The sequence below is a fragment of the Ips typographus genome, linkage group LG5 (genome assembly GCF_016097725.1).
Source record: "Ips typographus isolate SLU linkage group LG5, UJ_Ityp_2.0, whole genome shotgun sequence".
Classification (NCBI taxonomy): domain Eukaryota; kingdom Metazoa; phylum Arthropoda; class Insecta; order Coleoptera; family Curculionidae; genus Ips; species Ips typographus.
Genome location: NC_138426.1, coordinates 2,981,173 through 3,005,130, shown reverse-complemented (window position 1 = coordinate 3,005,130; position 23,958 = coordinate 2,981,173). Strand labels below are relative to the sequence as shown.

The following is a 23,958-nucleotide window of genomic DNA, read 5'->3' as shown; positions in this document are numbered from 1 at the left end:
GTTCAAGATTAGCTGTAATTGGTCTATTTCTTTACGCACGCTGAAGATTGTCTGTGATTGGTCTATTTCTTTACGCACGCTGAAGATTGCCTGTGATTGGTCTATTTCTTTATGCACGCTGAAGATTGTCTAGGATTCGGTATTCGTTCAACCGTTGACAATTGCCTACTTATCCGTTCTCTAAATGTTAAGGAATGAACCAATATCCCTGTAAGAGTAGAAAAACTGTATTAGCCTTAGGAAGCATCTTTAATTTTTTGGGAAATGACATAATGCATGTCAACTGATTTTTTGTTGGGCTATCTAATGGTGAATTATCGACATTTAAAACTGAACCACCCTGTAGATTGTTTTTTTGATATTTGCAAAAAAAAATTGTTTTATTTTTAGATTAGAATAGATGCACTTGGTTACAATAGCAACATTGTTATGGAAGGATTGACACCATTGAGATTAAACAGATCAATCGCTTCCGATCCTAGCATCATTAGTAGAAACTCGATTGGATATCTATTAGACTTGGGATACAAACAACTGAACAAATTATATAAAACGTCATTTCTGGTGAAAAATCGTTCAACGGAAAATACTTACAAATTTCGATTTTACTGTTCGACTATGGTATTTTCCCCTGAAGTTGGACACTTAAAACCAGGTGTAACAAAGGAAATAATAGTAGTATTCAAGGCAACTCAACCCGTTATGTTGGAAAATGTACGTATATCCACTTACATATCTTTGTATTAGACTTATGAAGCAATTCAAATATCAAAAATCTTTTCCAAATTAAGAGGTCAAATCTCCGAGTAAAATACCCTTTGTAGGAAGAAGTTACATGCTATATAAATAAAATTGAATATGTGAATCCCAATGATGGCCCCTTATCGTGGGACGACCGACAAAAATGTGTTTACTGGACAACTGAAAGTGAATCCACCAGCAATAATATTATGCCGTATTCCACAATATCGATACAAGAAGAGCAACAGTTAAGTAGTGATAAGCATGGCAATATAGGAAGTGATAAAAACTCAAAGGTTGCTCCCTTACTAAGGTAAGTGATTTGCATTGATCTGCAAAATTTAGCATGATTTACTCCTATTACTACTAGAACAATTGAATTTTTAATTATTTTTTTCTGAAGCAAATCGACCGCTTTGATAAAATTTGTTGTAAATCAAAAGATTAGAAAATCGCCTAGAAAAAAGATATTGTTACGGTTTGGGCCTACTATGCTCGATACTTCCGAACGAGCACTCGATTCGGGATGGAATCGACGCGCCGCAATATCTGGCCGGGCGCGTGTTAAAGTAGGCCATAGTTAGAAAGCGAGACCTGGAAGCATCTTTGATATTCGAGGCAAATCGCGAAACGTTTTGCGGTCATTCTAGAACGTGGATTGCGAATATAAAAGAAGCGGTTTCAGACAGTGGAGTAGTGAATTTGGGAACGCGGTAAAGTTTAAATAGTGAATGAAGAATAATTGTGGAATTGTAGTAGTGTTTTTAGTAGCTGAATTAATTATTGTACGGAGTGTTTTGAAGTGTTAATAAATTTATTAATTGTTGAGTTAAATTGTCTTTGTGTAAACCCACGGGAAAATCGTAACAATATTTTAGAGGAAACGACTTTACATCCATGTCAACAGTCATAGGGCGGGCAGATCTACTGACCACCCTGTACCAATTGGCAGAAATGATCCAGAATTCTCTTGAAACCGGAGAACTAGCGGTATATGCTTTTCTCGGCATCTCCGGTGCTTTTATTATTCATCTCATGCGGCAATCAGGTACCCTGCAGAAAAGAGGTATCAACAAAGCAATTACGAATTAGATGAGCGAGATGCTTGCGACAAGGTCTGCTGAAACTACAATGAGTAGTAGCACCATTGAAGTTGGCAGTCCTCAAGGAGGAGTATGTTCACTTCTGATGTGGAAGTTAGTAGTAGATGAACTATTTAACAAGATAACAAGCTCTGGCTTGCTAAGGTACGAAAATCATATAGTCATAGTAGCCAATGGCAAATATGAACACAGTTATGTGAACTGATACAAGCAGGAATCAAAGTAACTGAAATATGGTGCACCCCTATGGGGACGACTATAAATCTAGCCAAAACCACTGTTGTACCATTCACAAGAAGAAGAAAGCTGGCAATCTGAAAACGATCCATATATCTGCAGAATTCATGGAATTCAAGCAAGAAGTTAAATTTCTAGGAATAACACTAGATCACAAACTTCTTTGGAACAGGCACATTCAGGAAACTGTCAGTAAAGTCACAAGAGCCTGGGAAGAAAGACCTGGAGTTGTAACCCAAGCATTCTGAGATGGATGTATACTTCCATGATTAGACCCATTATTACGTATGAGGCGGCTGATTAGTACAATAAAACCAGACAAGGTACTGCTAGGCATAGCTTTAGCAAAGCACAAAGTCTGACATGCCTTTGCATAACAGGAACCATCAGAACATGTCTTACAGCAGCCTTCACAACCCTCACACCCTTGCGCCGCAGAGGCATCTTTGTTTAGAACGGCAAAGAACAGAGTTGGATAAGTAAGAGAGGTTGGACACCTCTATCGCAAATCATTCCCTATCTGACGCATCTAAAAGATTAAACTATCAGGAAACTTAACTTTTGAAGTACGATTTTTACTAAGTTAAGCAACAAGAGAAAGTGGACTAATGAATATGTTACTTACCGTCTGGACGAACAATCCATTAAATGGTAAGCGGATGAGTCTAAGACATACAGAGAACAGGAGCAGGAGTGTTTGGGACAAGGATCAAATACTGGGAGTCAATGGGAAGATACCCCAGTATCTTTCAGGCGGAAATTCACATAATAGAAAGATGCGCTGGGATCAGCATTGACAATGGCTATCGCAAGCAGGATATTACAATTCTGACCGACAGTTAAGCAGCCATAACAGCGCTGAGCTCAACCAGAGTGAGCTCTAAAATGGTATGGGAATGTCTAGACAAACTCAATGAACTAGGCAGAAATGGTAAAATCACCTTGCTTTTGGCCTCAGGACACAAAGAAATTAAGAGAAATGAGAAAGCCAACATTCTGGCTAAAAAGCGAATCGAGACTCCTTTTACAGGACCAGAATCCTTCTGTGGCTTGTAGGATTACACCTGTAAGCACGAGCTCTCAAATTGAAGAAGGAACACGAAAGATCCAAGCTCTGGGAACAACTCACTGGACTGATGCACTCTAACTCTGGATGTTACAACCGAGAAAGGAGTAAACAATTTGTAAAATAGAGCAAAAAAAGTTTCTGCTCACTCAAAGGTTTCCTCTCAGGACACTGTCGCCTGAAGCGGATAGGCCTAGGAAAACACGGAGACTGCAATTCTGTGGGGATGAGGAAGAAACTCCTGAATACCTGCTTTGTGAATATGATGCATCCTCAAACATAAGGACCAACATGTTTGGTAGCAGCATTATCAATGATGGGGAGATTTCTTCTCTAAAACCGACTCAGCTGCTGGCTTTTATTAAGACCTTGAAGCTGGAGAAGAAACTGTGATGAGTCTAGTTCAGATCCTATAACGGGGGCACAATAGGCCGCAGTGCATAGTCACCCCGACAGCTAAAATCTAGACTAGAGAAGGACTTGGAGGCAAATAGATTTCCATTTAAAGCTTTATTAACAACCACTATTTTTAATTATGGTCCGAAGCTTATTTCTCTCCTCTCTCCTTTCTTCAATTGTGGACCATTCTTTATTCTACACTCATTTTCTAGGAAAAACAGCGGTTCAGACATTAATAGAGCACCGGTTAAAACAAAAGTTGTAGTGGAAGGCACCGAACCAGAGATAATCACCGTTCCAGAAAGTTTTGACGTCATATCGGTGTTCCTTAGAGTAGCGGCCGATTACGCCAAATACGAATGCATTAAAAATGATATTATTTTTGAAGATACATTTATTACAGAGGTATTGGATAAAAGTCTAAATATGCGTATTAATATTATTTCTTTGGTGTTTCTTATTTCTAGGAAAAGATAGAGGAATTTGAAATTAGGAACGTTGGTAGCGTTCAGTTATCAATTACCTGGCATATAACAGATGAAAATGAAATCAACTGCATAAGGAAGTCAAATTCAGACACGAAAATTAACTTTACCTGTTGGGATTATGAAGGTAAATCTAATGAAAAATTTCCGACTACATCATGGTGTTATGAGGCGGAGTCTCCGACCGTCTCCCTTACCAACGCATGTTAAGCTTAATTTATACCCGATGGATTGGCTGACGTAGCGTAAACAGAAAATTAGTTTTCCGTTACGCAATGACCGTCTTTACGCACAGTTGTTGTTAGCTATTGGATGTATATTATAATATATAATAATTTCGTTTTCATTCTTTGCTTTGTTCATATTTTTTTATTATTTGTATCATGTTTCAGATACATCTCTGAAAAGTGTTACTACCATAAGTTTAATATCGTCCAGCAATTCCGACAAAATGGAATCGTTCCTGCCATTTTCAATTGTACCAGAAAAAGTTGATATTAGTCCAGGAAATTCAACAAAATTTACGGTTCTATTTTCACCCAAACAAGAAGGCAGTTTCAAGGGATTACTAACGTCCAATATAACTTCACTGGATCCGAGTTTCGATGAAATAACTATTCGCATTAGTGCAAATGCGTTGCCTACGCCATTATACTTTGAAATGGAAAACGGCAGCATTTGCAATAAAGACGTTGTGCTACAATTTGAAAACATTGGCGTTGGCGCTGAATCTACGAAGTAATTTTAAAATATTTGTGTGTGGTTTAGTGAATAATGATTTTCAACGGGTTTTCAGGCACATTTTCCTGGTCAATCCCACAGTAAATAAGGAAAACTTTCAAATCGTCCCTGTCGACAAAAGAGAATTCTCCCAATTTCACTGCAACAAGTTAACGGGTGAAATTGTTCCTAATAAAAAAGTAGATATTTCATTCAATTTTCATTCGCCAACATACGGTCGTTTCAAAGAAAATTATCTATTGAAAATAATTGAAAATGGCGTACAGAAACTAATACATCTTCAAGGGCATTGCAGAGAACCGGTAGTTTACTTTGATGAGAATAATATCAAATTGAAACCTACAGTACCGCATGCAAAGACGTCAAAAATAGTTAAACTGATAAACGAAGAGAACTTTCCTGTCAATTTTAAATTTGTGAAGAAAACTTTCTTCTCTGAAAATCAGCAAGATAAGTTGGACATAATTCCCATCACTGGGCGATTGGAAAGTCAAAGCGATTGCGATATTAAGTATGCAAACAATATACATTGTTTGACAGATTTTTAAGCATTTTATGTTTTAGGATCACGTTCAGCACCGTTAATGCCGTTTCAACTAACTTTCACGTAAAATGTTTGGTTGAAAAACTTAAATCTCCTTTGAATTTACTGGTGGGTGCTACTGCCGTTTCAGTCAAAGCTACAGTAACCTTTGTGAGTAAAAACGGTGAGATCGTCTATTTAGGAGAAGACAGAGTTAACGTCATAGATATGTGTCCGGTAAGTGACAGTCACGTTATGAATAATAATAGTTGTGAGTGGAAAACTTTCTGGGGTATGGTATCATTCTTTGTAATGTGGGTCCTTCTTCTTCTTCTGCTGCGTGTCCATTAATGGATGTTTGCGATCACATTTGTCCACTCTTCCTTATTACGCATTGGTTCTTGCATTGTCCTCAGTCTTGCTCACTGCCTAAAGTTGCGGAGCCATGACATCGTTTTCCTGCCGATTCCTCGGTTTCCCGCAATTTTTCCCTCAATTGGTACCTCTCGTTGCGTATTACATGGCCCAGGTATGCTGTTTTTCGACGTTTAATGGTGTCTAACAGTTCACGGTCTTTATTGATTATTCTCAAGATCTCATCGTTGGTTCTTCTTGCAGTCCATGGAATCCTCAGTACACGCCTATAGACTCACATCTCGAATACTTCCAGCTTGTTCATAGTGCTCACATTCAGTGTCCAACCCTCCATGCCATAAAGCAACACTGTCCAGACGTAGCATTGGACAAATCTAATTCTCAAGCCAAGATCGACATCAGTATTGGTGAGCACTTTTTTGAATTTCATGAACGCACTGCGGGCATCTGATTTCTGTTTTCACATAGATTTACTCGCTCTATTGATTGATTCTCATATGTTAGGCTTGAGTGTTCAAATTCTTGTGGCTTTCGAGTAATTATCATGAATTTAGTCTTCTTGGTATTGATATTGAGGCCCATGTTCTTACTGCATTCCCCGACAGTCCCAAGCATATCCTGAAAATCCTCCATGTTACCTGCAATTAAAACTGTGTCGTCCGCATAACGAATATTGTTGACACCATTCACCTTAACGCCCACGTTGCGTTCTTCTAGGGCTTCCTGAAAGATGGCTTCAGAATATAAATTGAAGAGAATTGGGGAGAGAACACACCCTTGTCTGACCTCTCTACAAATTGGTCTTGCTTCTGTGAGATCGTTACCAACTCTGACTTCAGCCATTTGGTTCCAGTATAGACTTTGAATGCAGCGGATGTCTTTTTGGTCTATGTCCAATTTATTTAGGATTTGGATCATATTATGATGTTGGACTCTGTCGAACGCCTTTTCATAATGATTTCTCTGATTGTTGCAGTTCTGAATCAATACTTGAGTCGCAGCTAATGCTTCTCTCGTGCCTAAACCTCGTCTGAATCCAAATTGTGTGGATCCGATGTTTCTTTCGCACTTTATTCTGATATTCTGTAGTGGATAATCTTAAGGAATATCTTCAGTGTGTGACTCATGAGGCTGATTATAGTCTGTGGTCCAGGAATATGGAAATCGAGCGACAAACAATAATAGATTTTGTAACTGAACCAATTTAGTATAAATAAGGCTCGACATCCGTTGGTCCGTGGTTAGGCAGACGGTCGGAGACTCCGTCTCATGCCACACATGTAGTCGTCCCAAACAACCCGCACCGGGTTCGTAAATTAATGAAAATAGTAAATCATTTCTCAATTATAACAATCGCGAGTGCTAAACCTTTCAAAAAGCTACCCTCATCGTTCAACAAATGTAAAATTGTCGGAGATCTACCTAAAAGAGCAGGATACATAATGGGGAACACTTACTTCAATGTTGTCTGCTACGCAGATGATGCGGTGCTCATTGCCGATTCTGAAGACTACCTTCAGAGATTACTTCACTCCTTTAATCACTCAGCAAAACAATTAAATATTGTCATTAGCACAGACAAAACCAAATGTCTCGTATCATCAAAAGAGCCAAAGAGATGTAAACTGGAGATTAACCAGAAAATTGTAGAATAAGTAAATCACTTCAAATACTTAGGAGCTGAGATAGCAAGTTATGGAAATCTACAGAATAAAGTCAGAGAACAAACTATGAAGCCGTCTCGACCTGTGGAAGACCTGTGAGAACGTATGCGAAACAAGACCAGACTCATCGAAAACATTACAAATGATGGAAACGGTTGAAATGAAAATAATAAGGAAGTATTCACAGAAAAACACTACACGACAGAATCAGAAGCGAAGAGATTAGACAACGGAGCGTGAGACAGGACATAGGAAGGAAGGTAGGTAAGACAGAGAAGAAAATACAGGAATAAACAGAATGGAAGACAAGTAAAAATAGCAAAAACAAACAATCTTGTCGGAAAACGAACCCAAGGCAGACCTCCAAAACGCTGGAAAGAGTGCTGGACATCAACGTCCAAAGAGGCATAATAGGCCAACAGGCATTAGCCTATCTATATGGACACCCATATTAGAAAGAAAGAAGAAGAAGATTGACACTTCTTCATTGCAACTTTCTCTGCTCTATAAAATGGTATGACTGGGTTTTTCCTTCGACGTTTCATTTTTTTATAACCATCATCGTTTGCAATTATAGTCTAGCTAAAAATTGTTTTTCTATTAAAATACGGAGATCAGAAATTTATGTTAAAACGACATAGTATTGGACTCTAAATTGCGCAACTTTACCTTAATAAAACACCCTGTACGGAGTGATTGGTTACATTTGCTCTTATCTTTATCTCATCAACTTTTGACAGACGTGGTTTAAATTGTTTTTGTCATTATTGATAAATAATGAACAGACATGACAGATAATGAACAGATGAACAAGATAATGATGGTGATGAACAGATAGTTCATGGTGTAGATTATGCTTCTGTAGTGATGTCAATATCTAAATCAATAGCGATGCACACTTCTTGAGAATCGCATTACATTTTTCTACTGATGATTTTATTAAAACACGTTTTAGGACAACTTTTGGATCGATTAGATTTAAATGGAGAATTAAAACATTTTTTTTTTTTTAGATTATAAAAGGCAACAAAGAACAAATACAATTCCAACTAACAAACCAAGGAACAACCGGAATGTTCTACGAGTGGGAATTCGACAAGAAAACTTCCAGTTTGTTCAAAATATCCTTTACTTCTGAAAATGGTTTTATTAATAGTGGCAACACCTCCTCCATTGATTTAGTATTGGAACCGCTACGTAAAGGGACGCTTAAAGATTTTAAAATTAAACTTAATGTAAGTTTTTACCATCATTCCATTGAGAATTTGTCCAGGGATAAACCGCTGAGTAACATTTTGGCAACTAGTTTCTAATATGCCAATACTGTCCAGTAATTCCCAATAACTAAACCAACCTAACCTAACAAATACCCACTAATTTTCTGAATTACCACGACTGGAGAGTCTAAAAAACCTTTTTTACTGTATTATTTTAAATGGGACACTCTGTATATTTTTACATTGTTGGATTCTACGGCAGAATGTATTACACAGTATCCATTTTGGAGATATTTACCATTTTATAGATTAAATTTTTAGTCTTCAAAACAATTTCAATTTACTCATATGAGGAAGCGTTTTATTCTTGGTTTTTGTGTTTCTCATGCAGAATGAGGTTTGTTCTAAGAGTGGGGGCAGAAAACCGTCAAAATATATGATACAGGGTGATCAAAAAAGTTCTCAGTTCTAAAAAAGCTCCTCTTATAACTTTGTCTGATTTTCTGTTCAAAATTAAGGTAAGTTTATATTAGGTCACTTATTTAAAAGATTTATTTTTTAAATTGGTATATTGAATCACCCTGTAGTTGTCCAAATAACCGAGTTATTGGGGATTAAAGTAGTAGCCGTCAAATTCAATCCAAACTGTCTTTATTGTCAAATAACTGTCTGTAAATAACTTGTTTGCTGAGTTGTTGAGTATAGGAAAAATATACTGAACATCTTTTTGGGGAGGAACAACGACCGGAAAAACTAATCTTTGATACTGTTGAAGGTCCACAAATCATCATATCAGAAGTGAAGCAGGCAATTAAACTCATGAAGAACGGAAAAGCAACGGGTCCAGATGAAATACCCAGAGGTCCAGATAACTGGGAACGTGGGAAGCATTGTTTGTAGTCCAGGTCTGTTCCGATTCCGAAGCTGAACTAGATAAGCTAGCAGTTCTTGCCGACGGGCTTATAGATCTCTACCAGCCAAGTTCAGCAGTGTTCGCCACAACTCAGGTTGAATCCCAGCTCGAAAATCAATAAGTTGCATTAACCTCGAAAGTTGATCGCCTTTTCAAAGAAGCGCCACGTATACCTTCAGCTAGGCGCCCTTATAGAGACAGTTCTCCGCTTAGAAAGCCAGGATCAGGTAAGCAAGGTTGGCCCCAGGTGGTCAGGGAAAGGCATAGTGAGCGCCACAGGTACTCCCTCCCAAGGGAGTTCAACCTGCCTGGTCACTGAAACGGACCTGCTTCTTGCGGGAGTAAGTGCGTAGGGTTGCTGCTGAAGTTGAGGGTCTGCCTGAACCATTTGGAGACTGTTCTTGAAGCTCTTGGACTGGACATCGACGTTCCTGGACTGACACGGCTTCGCCTTGAATCATGATCTTGAAAACCACGTCGGAAATACGTTCAAGAACTTCGTTGGGGCCTTCATATGGTGGTGGCAAAGGTGTCTTCACGGCATCAACTCTAAGAAAAACATGAGAACAAGTGAACAAATCTTGGTGAACAAACGCGGCTTATGATGATAAGCGGCAGGACTTGAACGAATTAATTGCATGTGTTGTCTAAATTTTTCAAGAAAACGTTGAGGATCAGGGAGCATATCGACGTCTGTGAAGAACTCTCCAGGGGGCCTATTCTTGAAAGCAGGGAACGGAATCTTCAAGAGAAGTGTTGATAGAATGTGACAGAAAAAGCTGACAATGGCGGGTTCCTGTCATATTCTACAGGTCTTTCTCTTGATAATTCCCTTCCCTCGTTTCAAGAATACGCACCCAGGAAGTCGTAACGTAGTCCCATACACCATCTCCGCAGCTGTGCCTTTTAGGTCCTCCTTGAAACTGGTTCTAAGTCCCAAAAGAACGGTGGGCAAAACGCCAACCCATTCATTGTTACCATGGCACATGAGGCTTTCAGAGAACGATGCCAACGTTTCACCATTCCATGGGCAGCCGGGTGGTAAGCTGTTGTTCGAATCCTCTTGGAACCTATTAAATTGGTTAAAGCTGTACAAATTTGCGATTCAAATTGCGATCCTCGGTCGGTGGTGATGGTGACAAGAGCTCCAAAACGTGATATCCAATGAGTGTAAAAAGCAGTGATAACAGTGTCTGCAGTGATGTCCTTAACTGAAATAGCTTCTGGCCAACGTGTGAAACGATCTTCTGGATACTGGTAAAGGTCCAACTAAATCAAGATGAACATGAGCAAAACGATGTCCAACAGGATTTTTGGTATGCTTGTGTACTTTCGATCAATCTCCAATAACTCGTTTATTTGCACCATTTTTATACGTCAATGGACATCCAATGAAATGGGCTTTCTAAAAGTGTCCAAACTTGGGTGGATAGGTTGGACGGTTTGGCCGCTAGAGGGCGTCAAGTTTAACTAATTTTTTATGACCTTTTGCACAATTTTTGTCAAAAGTGGACTCTTTTCTCCTGCACTCTTCAACTCTATTTTTCAAAATACTAATTCTTAGTAATGCTGCCAATTCCCAAGTAATAACCATTAAATTCTACAGTTTGTACACCATAATGCCTTAGCGGTTTATTCCTCGGAATTTGTTAATAAGTCAGTAGTGCAATCTGTACTTGACCATGAATTAAAAGTACAGTTATCGTAAGGTATGTGCAATCTCACTCATTTAATTTAAACAAAAAAAATACAACGAATTTCTTGTAATTAGATAATGTACGGTCCCACTTACATCATCAGCCTAAACGCAACAGTGACAAACCCAAATTGCAAATTTTCGTTTGAGAGGTACAATTTTGGATACTGTTTTGTACAAAAAGGCGAGACCAGCTTTTATAATGCTACACTGTCATTTAAGAACTTGGAAAACACGAAAATATTGTAAGTAACCAACGTCTCAACGTCTGTTTGTAACAATATTTTAACGTATACACTTACAGCCTTGAAAATGTATCTGAAAAAACTAGCTACCTTTCACTGGACTATTATTCTGGATTTGTTTCTTCGGGAGAAGTCAAAAATATTAAAATTACCTTTCATCCACAAGTTAAAGGACAATACAGTTCCACTGTTACTTTTGTGGTTTCCGGATGGAAACATGATATTTTAGTTACTGGAGAAGGAGTGGATTTGAAGCTGGACTTGTGCAATTCCCTGGACAGATTAATTAGTTTCGGTGACGTACTAGTAAATTCAACTAAAAAGTATCGGGTTGGTGTTACTAACAAGTCCCTTGCAATGCTGAATGTACGTTTTGACTTGTACGACAATTTAATGGCCCTGCAAAAGACAACTAGTAAATTGGAAGATTGTACGATGCAAATGCCAGTTGTGCCTCCACCTCCTGAAAAGTAAGTACATTTTTGCTGGTATGTTCAGTTGTTGTGGTTTCTTTAATACCTGTTACAACACCCAGTATTTAAAATTCCCTCATTTCCAGAACCGATAAGAAAAGTAAAAGTTCGAAAAAGAACGAAAAACCGCAGCATGTGTTGACAATAGAGAAATCTGGGACTAATCAAAAAAATTTAACGGAGTAAGCACATTATTTTCATTTTCTATTCGGATTTTTACTTGGAATTAAAATAAGTATTTAAGCAGTAATTAATTAACAGACTATTCCAAGTTTTAACTACAAAACTTACCCAGGAAACTTTTTACCAATGTTTAGGAAACTTCCTTCATATTTATTAACGCTTTAACATTAATAAATAGGAAAACCAATATTTGCAAGGTATTGGTCAGAAAAAGTACTACATAATCAATTATTTTTGATAAAGTTGGGTGTTAAGTTGAGTTTAAGAACAGCTTAGACAAGTTTAGTTTATACTGTGATATTTTCATCACCTGATTAGTCACATTCAAACCTCAACTTAGCTTAATTTGTACTTAAAATCGACTAGGAAGTGTGAGGGAAACAGGCATAAAGTTATTATGTGTCGTTTACTACTTAATCAATTATTTTTGATAAAGCTGGGTGTTAAATTGAGTTTAAAAACAGCTTAGACAAGTTTAGTTTATACTGTGATATTTTCATCACCTGATTAGTCACATTCAAACCTCAACTTAGCTTAATTTGTACTTAAAATCGTCTTGAAAGTGTGAGGGAAACAGGTATAAAGTATTATGTGTGGTTTACTACTTAATCAATCATTGTTGATAAAGCTGGGTGTTAAGTTGAGTTTAAGAACAGCTTAGATAAGTCTAGTTTATACTGTGATATTTTCATCCCCTGATTTGTCACATTCAAACCTCTACTTAGCTTAATTTGTACTTAAAATCAACACTTCGAAGTGTGGGGAAAACAGGCATAAAGTTATTATGTGTGGTTTACTACATAATCAATTATTTTTGATAAAGCTGGGTGTTGTTGAGTTTAAGAACAGCTTAGATAAGTCTAGTTTATACTGTGATATTTTCATCCCCTGATTTGTCACATTCAAACCTCTACTTAGCTTAATTTGTACTTAAAATCAACACTTGGAAGTGTGGGGGAAACAGTGTAGCGCTTTTCTCGCGGTTTTCTTCGAACTGTACCAAGGACAAGGTACGAAGTCTTCGAGAGCGGAAACGGGGTCCACATCGTCTTCAGGCTTGCCTACCGGACTCCTAGACAAAGCATCGGCTACCTTATTAAGTATTCCCTTACGGTATTTAATTTCGAAGTCAAACTGTTGCAAATACACACTCCACCGAGCCAAACGGCCGGACGGGCTCTTTAAGGAGTGTAACCAGCGGAGCGACTGGTGGTCAGTCACTACGGTAAACCGGTAGCCCTCCAAGTACGGTCTCATCTTTTCGGTGCCCCAAACTATGGCCAGACACTCTTTTTCAGTCACGGAGTACTTCTTTTCGGCGGCGGACAGACTACGGCTGGCGTACGCAATGACATGGTCACCATCGGTGTCATGCTGAATCAGAGCTGCCCCTAATCCAGCGTCGGAGGCGTCGGTCTGTAAAATAAACGGCTTGGTAAAGTCAGGACAGGTTAATACGGGCGCCTCTGTAAGCCGGATTTTTAACTGCTCAAATGCAGCCTGCTGTTCCTCCTGCCATTGCCAGCGTACGTTTTTCTTCAACAGGTGGTTCAACGGGGCGGCTAATTGTGAGAAATTTTCCACAAAACGGCGGTACCACGATGCAATTCCCAGAAATCTTCGGACGCCCCTCACGTTAGTCGGCGGCGGTAAACTGAGTATTGCCGAGACCTTTTCCGGGTCAGTGCGGATTCCCTCGGATGTGACAAAGTGACCCAAATACCGGAGCGACCGGCGCCCGAATTGACACTTCTCTGGATTCAGTTTCAGGTTGGCGGCTCGTAGACGGTCAAATACCTGTTTTAAAAAGTGTAAATGCTCGTTAAATGTCTCGCCCAGTACTATTATGTCATCTAAATAGGCGAAACAGTACGGCTCTAACTCAGGCCCGATCACACGGTCCATTAGGCGCTGAAAGGTGGCGGGGGCGGAATGAAGACCAAACGGCATTACTCGGAACTGGAACAGGCCTCTACCCGGTACGGTAAACGCGGTAATCGGTTTACTTTCTTCCGTCAACGGTACTTGCCAATAACCCTGTTTCAAGTCTATACTAGAAATGTATCTGGCTCTGCGCAGCTTGTCTAGGATTGCGTTGATAAACGGCAACGGGTACGCATCCGGACGAGACACAGAGTTCACTTTCTGAAAATCGATACAGAACCGGTGCTTACCATCCTTTTTCTTGACAATCACCACCGGCGAGCTCCAGGGGCTCATGGAAGGCTCAATAACGCCCTCTTCCAGCATCCGATCAGCCTCTGTGTTGATCACTTCCTGCATTTTCGGATTGCGGGGGTGGTATCTTTGTTTTATTGGGTCGCTTTGTGTCAAGTTAATGTGGTGGTAAATCAGCGGTGTTGTGCCCTCTATTGACTCAAAACCGGGTAGTTCGGCGGCCAAAAAGTTCTGAAGTCGGTCCTCTTCATCGGCGGTTAACAACAGTTTCGGCGGTGCGGTAAGACCCAACGGACTGCATGGAAGAGGCAGCGGTACTACGGAAACCTGACTGGTGCTTAGATCAATCTGAAAAGCATGTTGTTTTAACAAATCCATGCCAAACACAACGTCGGAAGTGAGATTTGGCAAATAGCTCAGATCTGCCTGCAAACTAAGATCATTAATAGAGACGGTAAGCCGAAAAGCTTCGGCGATCTTGACCACGCCTCCACTAGCAACTTGAGCGGAACTGGTGTGCGGGGTGATCTGTTGCGAACGTTTAGCAACACACAACTCCCTAACGGCGTCACCTATGAAAGAATGAGCTGCTCCGGTATCTATTAATGCTCTAAATGGTTTTTCTAAAATTGTAACAGGCAGGTGCGGACGGCAATCTTCTTTTGTACGGACCGGCAAGGTTTCGGTTTGACGGTGCTGGACGGACCTTGCTGCAATGCAACACCGATCTAGTTTCCCGTCTGGCAGGTGCAATCCCGGCTCAATACACCGGCCTTGCCACAACGGGAGCAAAACAGCCTTGCCTGGTTTCTGCAGGCCGAACGGTAATGGCCTTTTTGACCGCAGTTCCAGCATTGAGGGCCGTTATCCGTAGCCTGTTGGCTTGGTCCGGCTCGTTCTTCGGTCCCAGTGGATGGTCTAGCTGGCGGCACTGTCGTTGGCCTAATTGCCCGGTTTGCTTGATTTTCTGTAAATTGACGGGTGTTAGTAAAATTTCGGGGCCCTGAGAATGGCCGTGACGACGGTACGGAGGCGGGAATTATAGGCGGCGGCGGTGAGTGCAGCTCCTTGAACAATAGTTCGGTTTCTCGAACCGATCGGGCAAAGCTGGTGCGATCCGAAAAATCGCCCCGACGGATTTGTTGTCGGTACTCCGGCAACAAATTACGATAGAGCCACCTCAGCTCTTCTTCCGGGCTAATTCCCCCATGACGGCGGATTAGCGTCTGCAGCTCAGTTATATACGCACCAGCCGATTCATTCGGTCGCTGACGTCGCCGACTGATTTCCAGCTCCAAATCTTCGGCATAATTTATGGGGAAGTAGAAGCTGCGAAAATCAGCCAGAAACTGCCCCCAGGATCGCCAACTTCCCCTGTTGTTACGGAACCACAAAGCGGCCTCACCCTGTAACAAATCAGGCATATGTGGCAATAAAACGTCCATGGAAATGCCTTGAGCGTCACAGAGCTCTTGGACACGCTCCACAAATGCAACGGGGTCGTTTCGGCCATCAAAGTACACTTTCCAGTTGTGTACTTGCACATGGGCAGTCGGCGGCGGTACGGTGGTAAACGGGGATCCAGAAACGGCGGGCGGTGGGTGAACGGTCGGCGACAGGGCAAACGTGACGGCTGGCAAGCCTGTCATAGTGACAGGAGGCGTTGTCACCACAGAAGCACCTGTAACAGCCGTAAAACACCGGGTGGTCGTGGACGTTACGGCGGTAGTGGTTGGCGGTGACAGTGGGTGGTTTGGAAACCCAACAACCGGTACTGCAGGAAACGCAAACTGTTGCAAGTGTGGGGACGGTGTTGCCACACCCTCACGCATGTAACGCACCAGTCGTCTACGCAACATTTCCACGGTCCCAGTCACATCCAGGCAAAACTTACTGAGTTGACCCTGCAACTCTTCCTTTTTCAACCCGTAAATCCAACTCACCCTCACGTCAGTCGGTCCCGGTACTACTGACAACTCCATGTTGTCGCTGTCTCGACCCTCGGTCACTCCACCAGCGGCCCTGTCTCCGCTGTAGCCCTCCTCGTCCATTTCTTTTCAGCTAAAGAAAACCGGCAAAAGAAAACAGACTATAATAAAGGGGGAAAAAAAAAATCGGTCCCTGCTCGGGCGCCTAATTTGTAGCGCTTTTCTCGCGGTTTTCTTCGGTTACGTTGCCTCGGGCGCCACCTTCGTTATTTATAGTGGCTGAAGGTCCACTTTGCGGTACCTGGGTAGCCTTTAGACAGCTGGAGAAAAGTTCCAAAGGGTTCGGGAAGAAAACAAAATTAAAACAACTGTTTTCACTAATTGCACTGTATTACGGCTCTCAATACTTACAGTAAATACTCACGGTAACGAATACCCAATGAAACGGAAATTACCTTATACGGTGGTACGGGGAAAGCGTGTAACGTTAATGAAAACTACCTACGGACCCTTCACTACTGATTAGCCTGACTACTGTAGATTAAAACTCACTGTGACACGGTGAAAGAACGGCGGTACGGTACGGTTATGTAAAACTGACTATTCGGCGCCGATATTCGTTTCAAAACCCAATGAGGCCCAATTACGTGACCAGCGGTGTTCCCGTCACTCGACCTAACCTCTAGGTGCCTCTCCCCGATTCCCCGGGGTTCGACAAATAGAGCCTCCGTTGCACACTGTTTCCCCAAGCATGCAACAGAGGTTTGAAGTCTCGTGACGTTGCCAGTCACACAGCCGCCAATCCCTCCAGTATCCCCAAACCCGTTTACTGCTCCGTTTCCCCGGAGCTAAGCAAACGAGTCACAGGTTTCACCGTTCCCGCTTGCTACACCGTTTCCCCGGTGTTCAACAAACAGGAACAGGACCAGAAGGATTACCTGACTGTTTCACAAACAAAGTAACTGAAGCCGGCGCCGTTTCACCAGAAATACCCTCTAACGGAAAACCCCGGAAAAATATAGCAAATGCCTCAAATGAAAATCCCCGGACAAATTTAGTGAATGCCCCAAATGAAAAATCCCCGGACAAATATAGCAAATGCCCCAAATGAAAATCCCCGGAGAAATACTGAAAATCCCCCAAACGGAAACCCCGGGAAAATACTAAAAATGCCCCAATTTACAGTCTATTAAAATAACTATAGTTAACGGTACGGGTTTTAAACAGCAAACAGAACAAATACCGGACGGTCGGTATGTGTCTATTTTTTACTTACAAATTCGCGGAGATAAGAGATAACGGTCGGCACGGATCGGCTGGCTGGTTTCGATCTTTTGATGATCGAAGAATCCCTATTTTCCGGCTCGGGGCCTTCTTTTATACACAAAACCCACGGTGGGGGCTGTTAGTGGCGGTACCCACTCTCAGCGCCCACCGAACCATTTCGAACGGCCCCGGACGGTCCCGATAGAATCGACGCCACGACGGCCGCGGTCTAGCACCCAGCAGTGAAGGTCACGCGTATTTTAACTAAATCAGCGAAAAATTAGTAACTTCGTTACAACAGGCATAAAGTTATTATGTGTAGTTTACTACTTAATCAATTATTTTTGATAAAGCTGGTGCTAAGTTGAGTTTAAGAACAGCTTAGATACGTTTAGTTTATACTGTGATATTTTCATCACCTGATTTGTCACACTCAAATCTGAACGTAGCTTAATTTGTACTTAAAATCAACACTTGGAAGTGTCGGGGAAACAGGCATAATGTTAATATGTGGGGTTTACTACATAATCAATTATTTTTGATAAAGCTGGGTGTTAAGTTGAGTTTAAGAACAGCTTAGACAAGTTTAGTTTATACTGTTACGATTTTCCCGTGGGTTCACACAAAGTCAATTTAACTCAACAATTAATAACTTTATTAATGCTTCAAAACACTCCGTACAATAATTAACACAGCTACTAAAAACACTACTACAATTCCACGATTACTCCGCTATTTAAACTTTACCGCGTTCCCAAATTCACTACTACACTACTCTAACTAACTACGCCGTCGTCAACGCCGCTTCTTTTATATTCGCAAACCACGTTCTAGAATGACCGCGAAACGCTTCGCGGGTTGCCTTGACCATTCAAGAATATTCCAGGTAGCGCTTCCTAACTGTGGCCTACTTTAATACGCGCCCGGCCAGATATTGCGGCGCATCGGTTTCATCCCGAAGCGAGCGCCCGTTAAGAAGTATCGAGCATAGTAGGCCCAGACCGTAACACTGCCCCCCTCTTAAAGCTGATCGTCCCGATCCGCTTCATCTAGTCCCTGGTATTTCTTGAGTCTGTCCAGATGGACAATTTTCATCTTGCCTTTGGGGCTGCGTTGGACTCTGTATGCGACGTCGTTTAACCTTTTTACCACATTGTAAGGTCCCTCCCAGTGTCGTTGCCATCTTTGACTTAATCCTTTGCTCCTCCTGGGTTGAAACATCCACACAGCATCACCTTCCTTATAATTGCCACCAGTTGGTCTGTGGTCCAGCGTCATCTTCATACGGTCGTTGTTTGGTTTCATCTTCTCTCTCTCAGGTTCCCGAATTGTGATGGATTCCTTCTGTAACGAACACTGGTCACACCGTTTACACCATTCCTCAACGTCCTTTCTGAAGTTAATCCAGTAAAACCGATCTCTTATTCTAGCCAAAGTCTGGTTTACTCCAAAGTGTCCTCCTCCGCGACTGTCATGTAGTTCTCGCAGCACATTCTCTTTGCAGGAATTGGGCACTATTGTTTGGTAAACAAAACGTTTTCCGTCTGGACTTTCCCATTTGCGAGTAATTAAGTCATCTCGCAGTCGAAGCGAATTCCACTGCAACCAGTAACCCCTTACTGTTGGTCCATATCTGGAAATCTGTTGCCAATCCGGTTTCAAATCCTTCTCCAACCATCTTCTGATTACTTTCAAATCAGAGTCTGAGCGCTGTCCTTTTATTATGTCCTCCTTAGAAACGCAGCTCTTCATTCGTTTTGTAGCCTCTTTATCTGTCACCATCGCGATTTGACCAATCCTCCAACCATTATGAATTTGTCCTTTCCGATACCTTAAGTCACTATCCAAAGCTTGACGATCCTCTACATATCGCGGTAAATGTCCTTCCGGGTTCTTCATTTCCTGCTCCTGGTTACGCCAGTTCTGCGGGGTCGGTAAACGAGACTGCTTTCTGCAATTCCATTGGTAATGTCCTTTACGTCCACAAATATAACATGTAATGTTTCTTTTAGCAGAGGAGTTCCGGTGATTTGTTCTGATGTCCTGGTTTCGTCGACACTGTGGGTTTGGAGAACAAGACCGCTGTCTGCAATTCCTTCTAATGTGTCCCGTACGTCCGCATCGATAACACTCCACTCTCGTGATCGGACGTGACCGTTCTAACTGTCTGGACTGACCATTTCCTAATGCTGCCATTTGTTGCACTAATTGGCCGAACATTGATTTAATTTCATCTATTAATGTAGCAACATGATCGGCTGGCGGTACTCTTTCCTCTTGAATAGGCTCTGGCTTTAAATCATTGCACGCAGCTTCAATTTCCAGCGCTCGAATCAGTAATTCGCTGTTGTTGCTCCCTTTGAACATCTTCAGCCATTTCTTTACCTCCGGATCTCGAATCCCATCTACAAAATACTGTGCCACAAGTTCTTCTTGGATTTCATCCGGGACGGCTGGGTAAGCCAGATGCACAAGGCGACGAATTTCGGTTTCAAACTCTTCTAGATTTTCACCAGTTTTCTGCTGTCTTGCCATTAATTGTGTTCGATACAGTCCTTTCTTATGTTGATCCCCATAACGACGTTCTAATGCAGCTACTAATGCTTCATAGTTGCTTCGTTGGGCGATAGGCAGAGTCTGTAACAGCTCCAATGCAGGTCCTCGTAATGCCACTATTAGTGCTACAGCCATTTCCTCGTTACTCCATCCATTTGCATTTGCAGCGGCCTCAAATTGGAGTTGGTACGTTGCCCATGAAGTTTGACCGTCGTATGTGGGAGGCTTGATCTTGTTGAGCCCGTTTCCGGTGAACACTGTAGAGCTGACTCTTCTGCTGTCAATTTTCCGCTCTAAGTCGCGTAGCTTTATCTTGACATCATTCTGAATTTTATTAATGTCCTCCCGAACATCATTCTGAATTTTACTGAGACTATGGGTTACATACTCTTTGATTTCTGTCTTGGTCCCCGCTAGAACGTTCAATATTTCTACGTTACGCTTTTCATGCCGCTCTCTGTCTTCTTCTTTGTCTTGTTGTCGAATTCTTTCTTCTTGTTGTCGAATCCTTTCTTGTTCTTCCTTGTTTCGTTTTCGAATCTTTTCTTGTTCTTCTTTGTCTTGTCGAATTCTTTCTTCTTGTTGTCGAATCCTTTCTTCTTGTTGTCGAATCCTTTCTTGTTCTTCCTTGTTTCGTTTTCGAATCTTTTCTTGTTCTTCTTTGTCTTGTCGAATTCTTTCTTCTTGTTGTCGAATCCTTTCTTGTTCTTCCTTGTTTCGTTTTCGAATCTTTTCTTGTTCTTCTTTTTCTTGTTGTCGAATTCTTTCTTCTCGTTTTTCAAGCATTGCCATAATAGCTGCAAGTTGGGCCTCCATGTTTGCACTTTGACGTCTTGTTATTGGCATAAAATAAATTTAACACACCACTGTTCCGAAAATCTCTAGTCCGGTTCTGAACACAAGTATCTAACCCGAAGTTTAGTTCCAATTCACGTCGCACTAAAGTCTGATCCCACTTCTGACACCAATTGTTACGATTTTCCCGTGGGTTCACACAAAGTCAATTTAACTCAACAATTAATAACTTTATTAATGCTTCAAAACACTCCGTACAATAATTAACACAGCTACTAAAAACACTACTACAATTCCACGATTACTCCGCTATTTAAACTTTACCGCGTTCCCAAATTCACTACTACACTACTCTAACTAACTACGCCGTCGTCAACGCCGCTTCTTTTATATTCGCAAACCACGTTCTAGAATGACCGCGAAACGCTTCGCGGGTTGCCTTGACCATTCAAGAATATTCCAGGTAGCGCTTCCTAACTGTGGCCTACTTTAATACGCGCCCGGCCAGATATTGCGGCGCATCGGTTTCATCCCGAAGCGAGCGCCCGTTAAGAAGTATCGAGCATAGTAGGCCCAGACCGTAACAATACTATGATATTTTCATCCCCTGATTTGCCACATTCAAACCTCTATTTAGCTTATTTTGTACTTAAAATCGACTTGGAAGTGTCGGGGAAACAGGCATGAAGTTATTATGTGTGGTTTACTACATAATCAATTATTTTTGATAAAGCTGGTGCTAAGTTGAGTTTAAGAACAGCTTAGACAAGTTTAGTTTATACTGTGATATTTTCATCACCTGATTTGTCACATTCAAACCTCAACTTAGCTTAATTTGTAGTTAAAATCGACTTGGAAGTGTGGGGGAAACAGGCATAAAGTATTATGTGTGGTTTACTACATAATCCATAATTTTTGATATAGCTGGAAGCTAAGTTGAGTTTAAGAACAGCTTAGATAAGTTTAGTTTATACTGTGATATTTTCATCACCTGATTTGTCACATTCAAACCTCAAATTAGCTTAATTTGTACTTTGAAACAGGCATAAAGTTATTAAGTGTGGTTTACTACTTAATCAATCATTGTTGACAAAGCTGGGTGCTAAGTTGAGTTTAAGAACAGCTTAGACAACTTTAGTTTATACTGTGATATTTTCATCACCTGATTTGTCACATTCAAACCTCAACTTAGTTTAATTTGTACTTAAAATCGACTTGGAAAAGTGAGGGAAACAGGCATAAAGTATTATGTGTGGTTTACTACTTAATCAATTATTTTTGATAAATCTGGGTGTTAAGTTGAGTTTAAAAACAGCTTAGACAAGTTTAGTTTATACTGTGATATTTTCATTACCTGATTTGTCACATTCAAACCTCAACTTAGCTTAATTTGTACTTAAAATCAACACTTGGAAGTGTGAGGGAAACCGGCATAAAGTATTATGTGTGGTTTACTACATAATCAATTATTTTTGATAAAGTTGGGTGTTAAGTTAAGTTTAAGAACAGCTTAAACAAATTTAGTTTATACTGTGATATTTTCATCACCTGATTTGTCCCATTCAAACCAATTTCTACTTAAAATCAACACTTGGAAGTGTCGGGGAAACAGGCATAAAGTATTATGTATGGTTTACTACTTAATCAATTATTTTTGATAAAGCTGGGTGCTAAGTTGAGTTTAAGAACAGCTTAGACAAGTTTAGTTTATACTGTGATATTTTCATCACTTGATTTGTCACATTCAAACCTCTACTTAGCTTAATTTGTACTTAAAATCGACTTGGAAGTGTTGGGGAAACAAGCATAAACTGGTTTCTACCAAACAAGCGTTTCAAATCAGCCTGTTTGGGTACGCAAGCCTACTTAAGAGAATGCAGAGTCCTTCTTGGGCTGGGGATTCTCAGTGGTTGAGCCAGTCTTGGAATATCACCTTTTTTAAATAAAATATTCATTCAATTTTACATTCTTCTTCAAATAAGTTTTCTAATTTCAAATATTGCCTACAATTCAACTCTATTCTCATTCCAACTTGGATTTGGATTGGATTTAAAACTTTCAGTAATAAAAATTATCTGAATCAGAGCATTGACAGCATTTTCCATTTGGACCAAACTGTTATAGGTTTGGTATTAAATAAAAATTTTAAATTGTAAGTTTAAGGTTGTATTATTTGTTTTTAACCCTACGGAAACTATTTTGAAATTTGTCAAATAGTGTCTATGAGAACTTATAGGTTCGAACTGTGTACAATATGGGATCGATAACTATTATAGCTAAAGCTTGTTTTAGGAGTCAGGAGGATATTGAAAAACGACTTAAAGAAGAGGATCATAAAAAAGAAATTCTGAAATGCTTTTCGATTGTACCTGACACATTTATGGATATGCCTCCTAAAGCAAAACGCTATTTTGATATCGTTGTGCAACCATTAGCAAGATTTTCTTTCAATGAGAAGGTAAGTATCAACAATAATATAATAATTAAACTTTTGAATATTAAAAAGAACTAAATCCAAAAAAAAACTAAAAAAAGCTTTGACATGAAATATGATACTTCTGTAAATACATTTATCTGTCTAAAGCAGGCATTACACGAAGCAAATATTTGTTACATTTGCTAAACCACTTGGTAGAAAACTATAATTTAATAACTAAATAGCAGTTAAAACTAAATAACAAAATGGTTGGTTTATCAACTATTTGAATCGGAATAAAACTTTCAAACATAATTCCTAAAAGTAACACTTTAAACAATACCTTTTACGTAAACAAAATATTACAATAATTAAATAGATTATACTTACATTTGTTAAACAATGATGACGGCAGCTTTCTGGAGGGTTTGGCTTTTGCGATTTGTTATAATTTAGGAAGTGGTTTACTATTCAATTAATTTACGAATCCGGTGCGGGTTGCAGAATTCGGGACGACTACATCATGGTGTCATGAGGCGGAGTCTCCGACCGTCTCCCTTACCAACGCATGTCGAGCTTAATTTATAACCGATTGATTGGCTGACGTAACCCGCTTTCTCTTTTTGCATAGCAGTAGCAGTGATTTGTTGATGCACTATCTCCGAATATCTGCTTTAATTTAACGAGTTATACTTTTAAATAATAAGTTTAATTTGAATCAAAACATGTTTTCTGACACTAAACACTTTTTGCTGTAG

At 40.4% G+C, this 23,958-nt stretch overlaps 1 protein-coding gene and 1 long non-coding RNA gene across 3 annotated transcripts in view; one reads left to right on the top strand and one right to left on the bottom strand.

Moving 5' to 3' along the window:
* Positions 1 to 23,958, top strand: part of LOC145729998 (hydrocephalus-inducing protein homolog) — a 93,060-nt gene that overhangs the window by 55,884 nt on the left and 13,218 nt on the right. For both annotated transcript variants that reach the window (XR_014178494.1, XM_081981019.1), the window contains exons 44-55: positions 391 to 714; positions 825 to 1,054; positions 3,759 to 3,951; positions 4,014 to 4,158; positions 4,424 to 4,769; positions 4,828 to 5,283; positions 5,337 to 5,532; positions 8,348 to 8,569; positions 11,236 to 11,405; positions 11,465 to 11,875; positions 11,965 to 12,060; positions 23,077 to 23,242. Coding sequence is in view for 1 of the 2 variants with exons in the window: in XM_081981019.1 (XP_081837145.1) it covers positions 391 to 714; positions 825 to 1,054; positions 3,759 to 3,951; positions 4,014 to 4,158; positions 4,424 to 4,769; positions 4,828 to 5,283; positions 5,337 to 5,532; positions 8,348 to 8,569; positions 11,236 to 11,405; positions 11,465 to 11,875; positions 11,965 to 12,060; positions 23,077 to 23,242 (2,955 nt within the window). In the remaining variant the exon portion in view is untranslated. The remainder of the gene's footprint in view (positions 1 to 390; positions 715 to 824; positions 1,055 to 3,758; positions 3,952 to 4,013; positions 4,159 to 4,423; positions 4,770 to 4,827; positions 5,284 to 5,336; positions 5,533 to 8,347; positions 8,570 to 11,235; positions 11,406 to 11,464; positions 11,876 to 11,964; positions 12,061 to 23,076; positions 23,243 to 23,958) is intronic.
* LOC145730013 (uncharacterized) lies at positions 9,186 to 23,952 on the bottom strand. Its single transcript, XR_014178500.1, has 2 exons — positions 23,591 to 23,952; positions 9,186 to 10,013 (listed from the first exon to the last, which is right to left on the bottom strand). It is a non-coding gene; the product is annotated as an uncharacterized LOC145730013 (long non-coding RNA).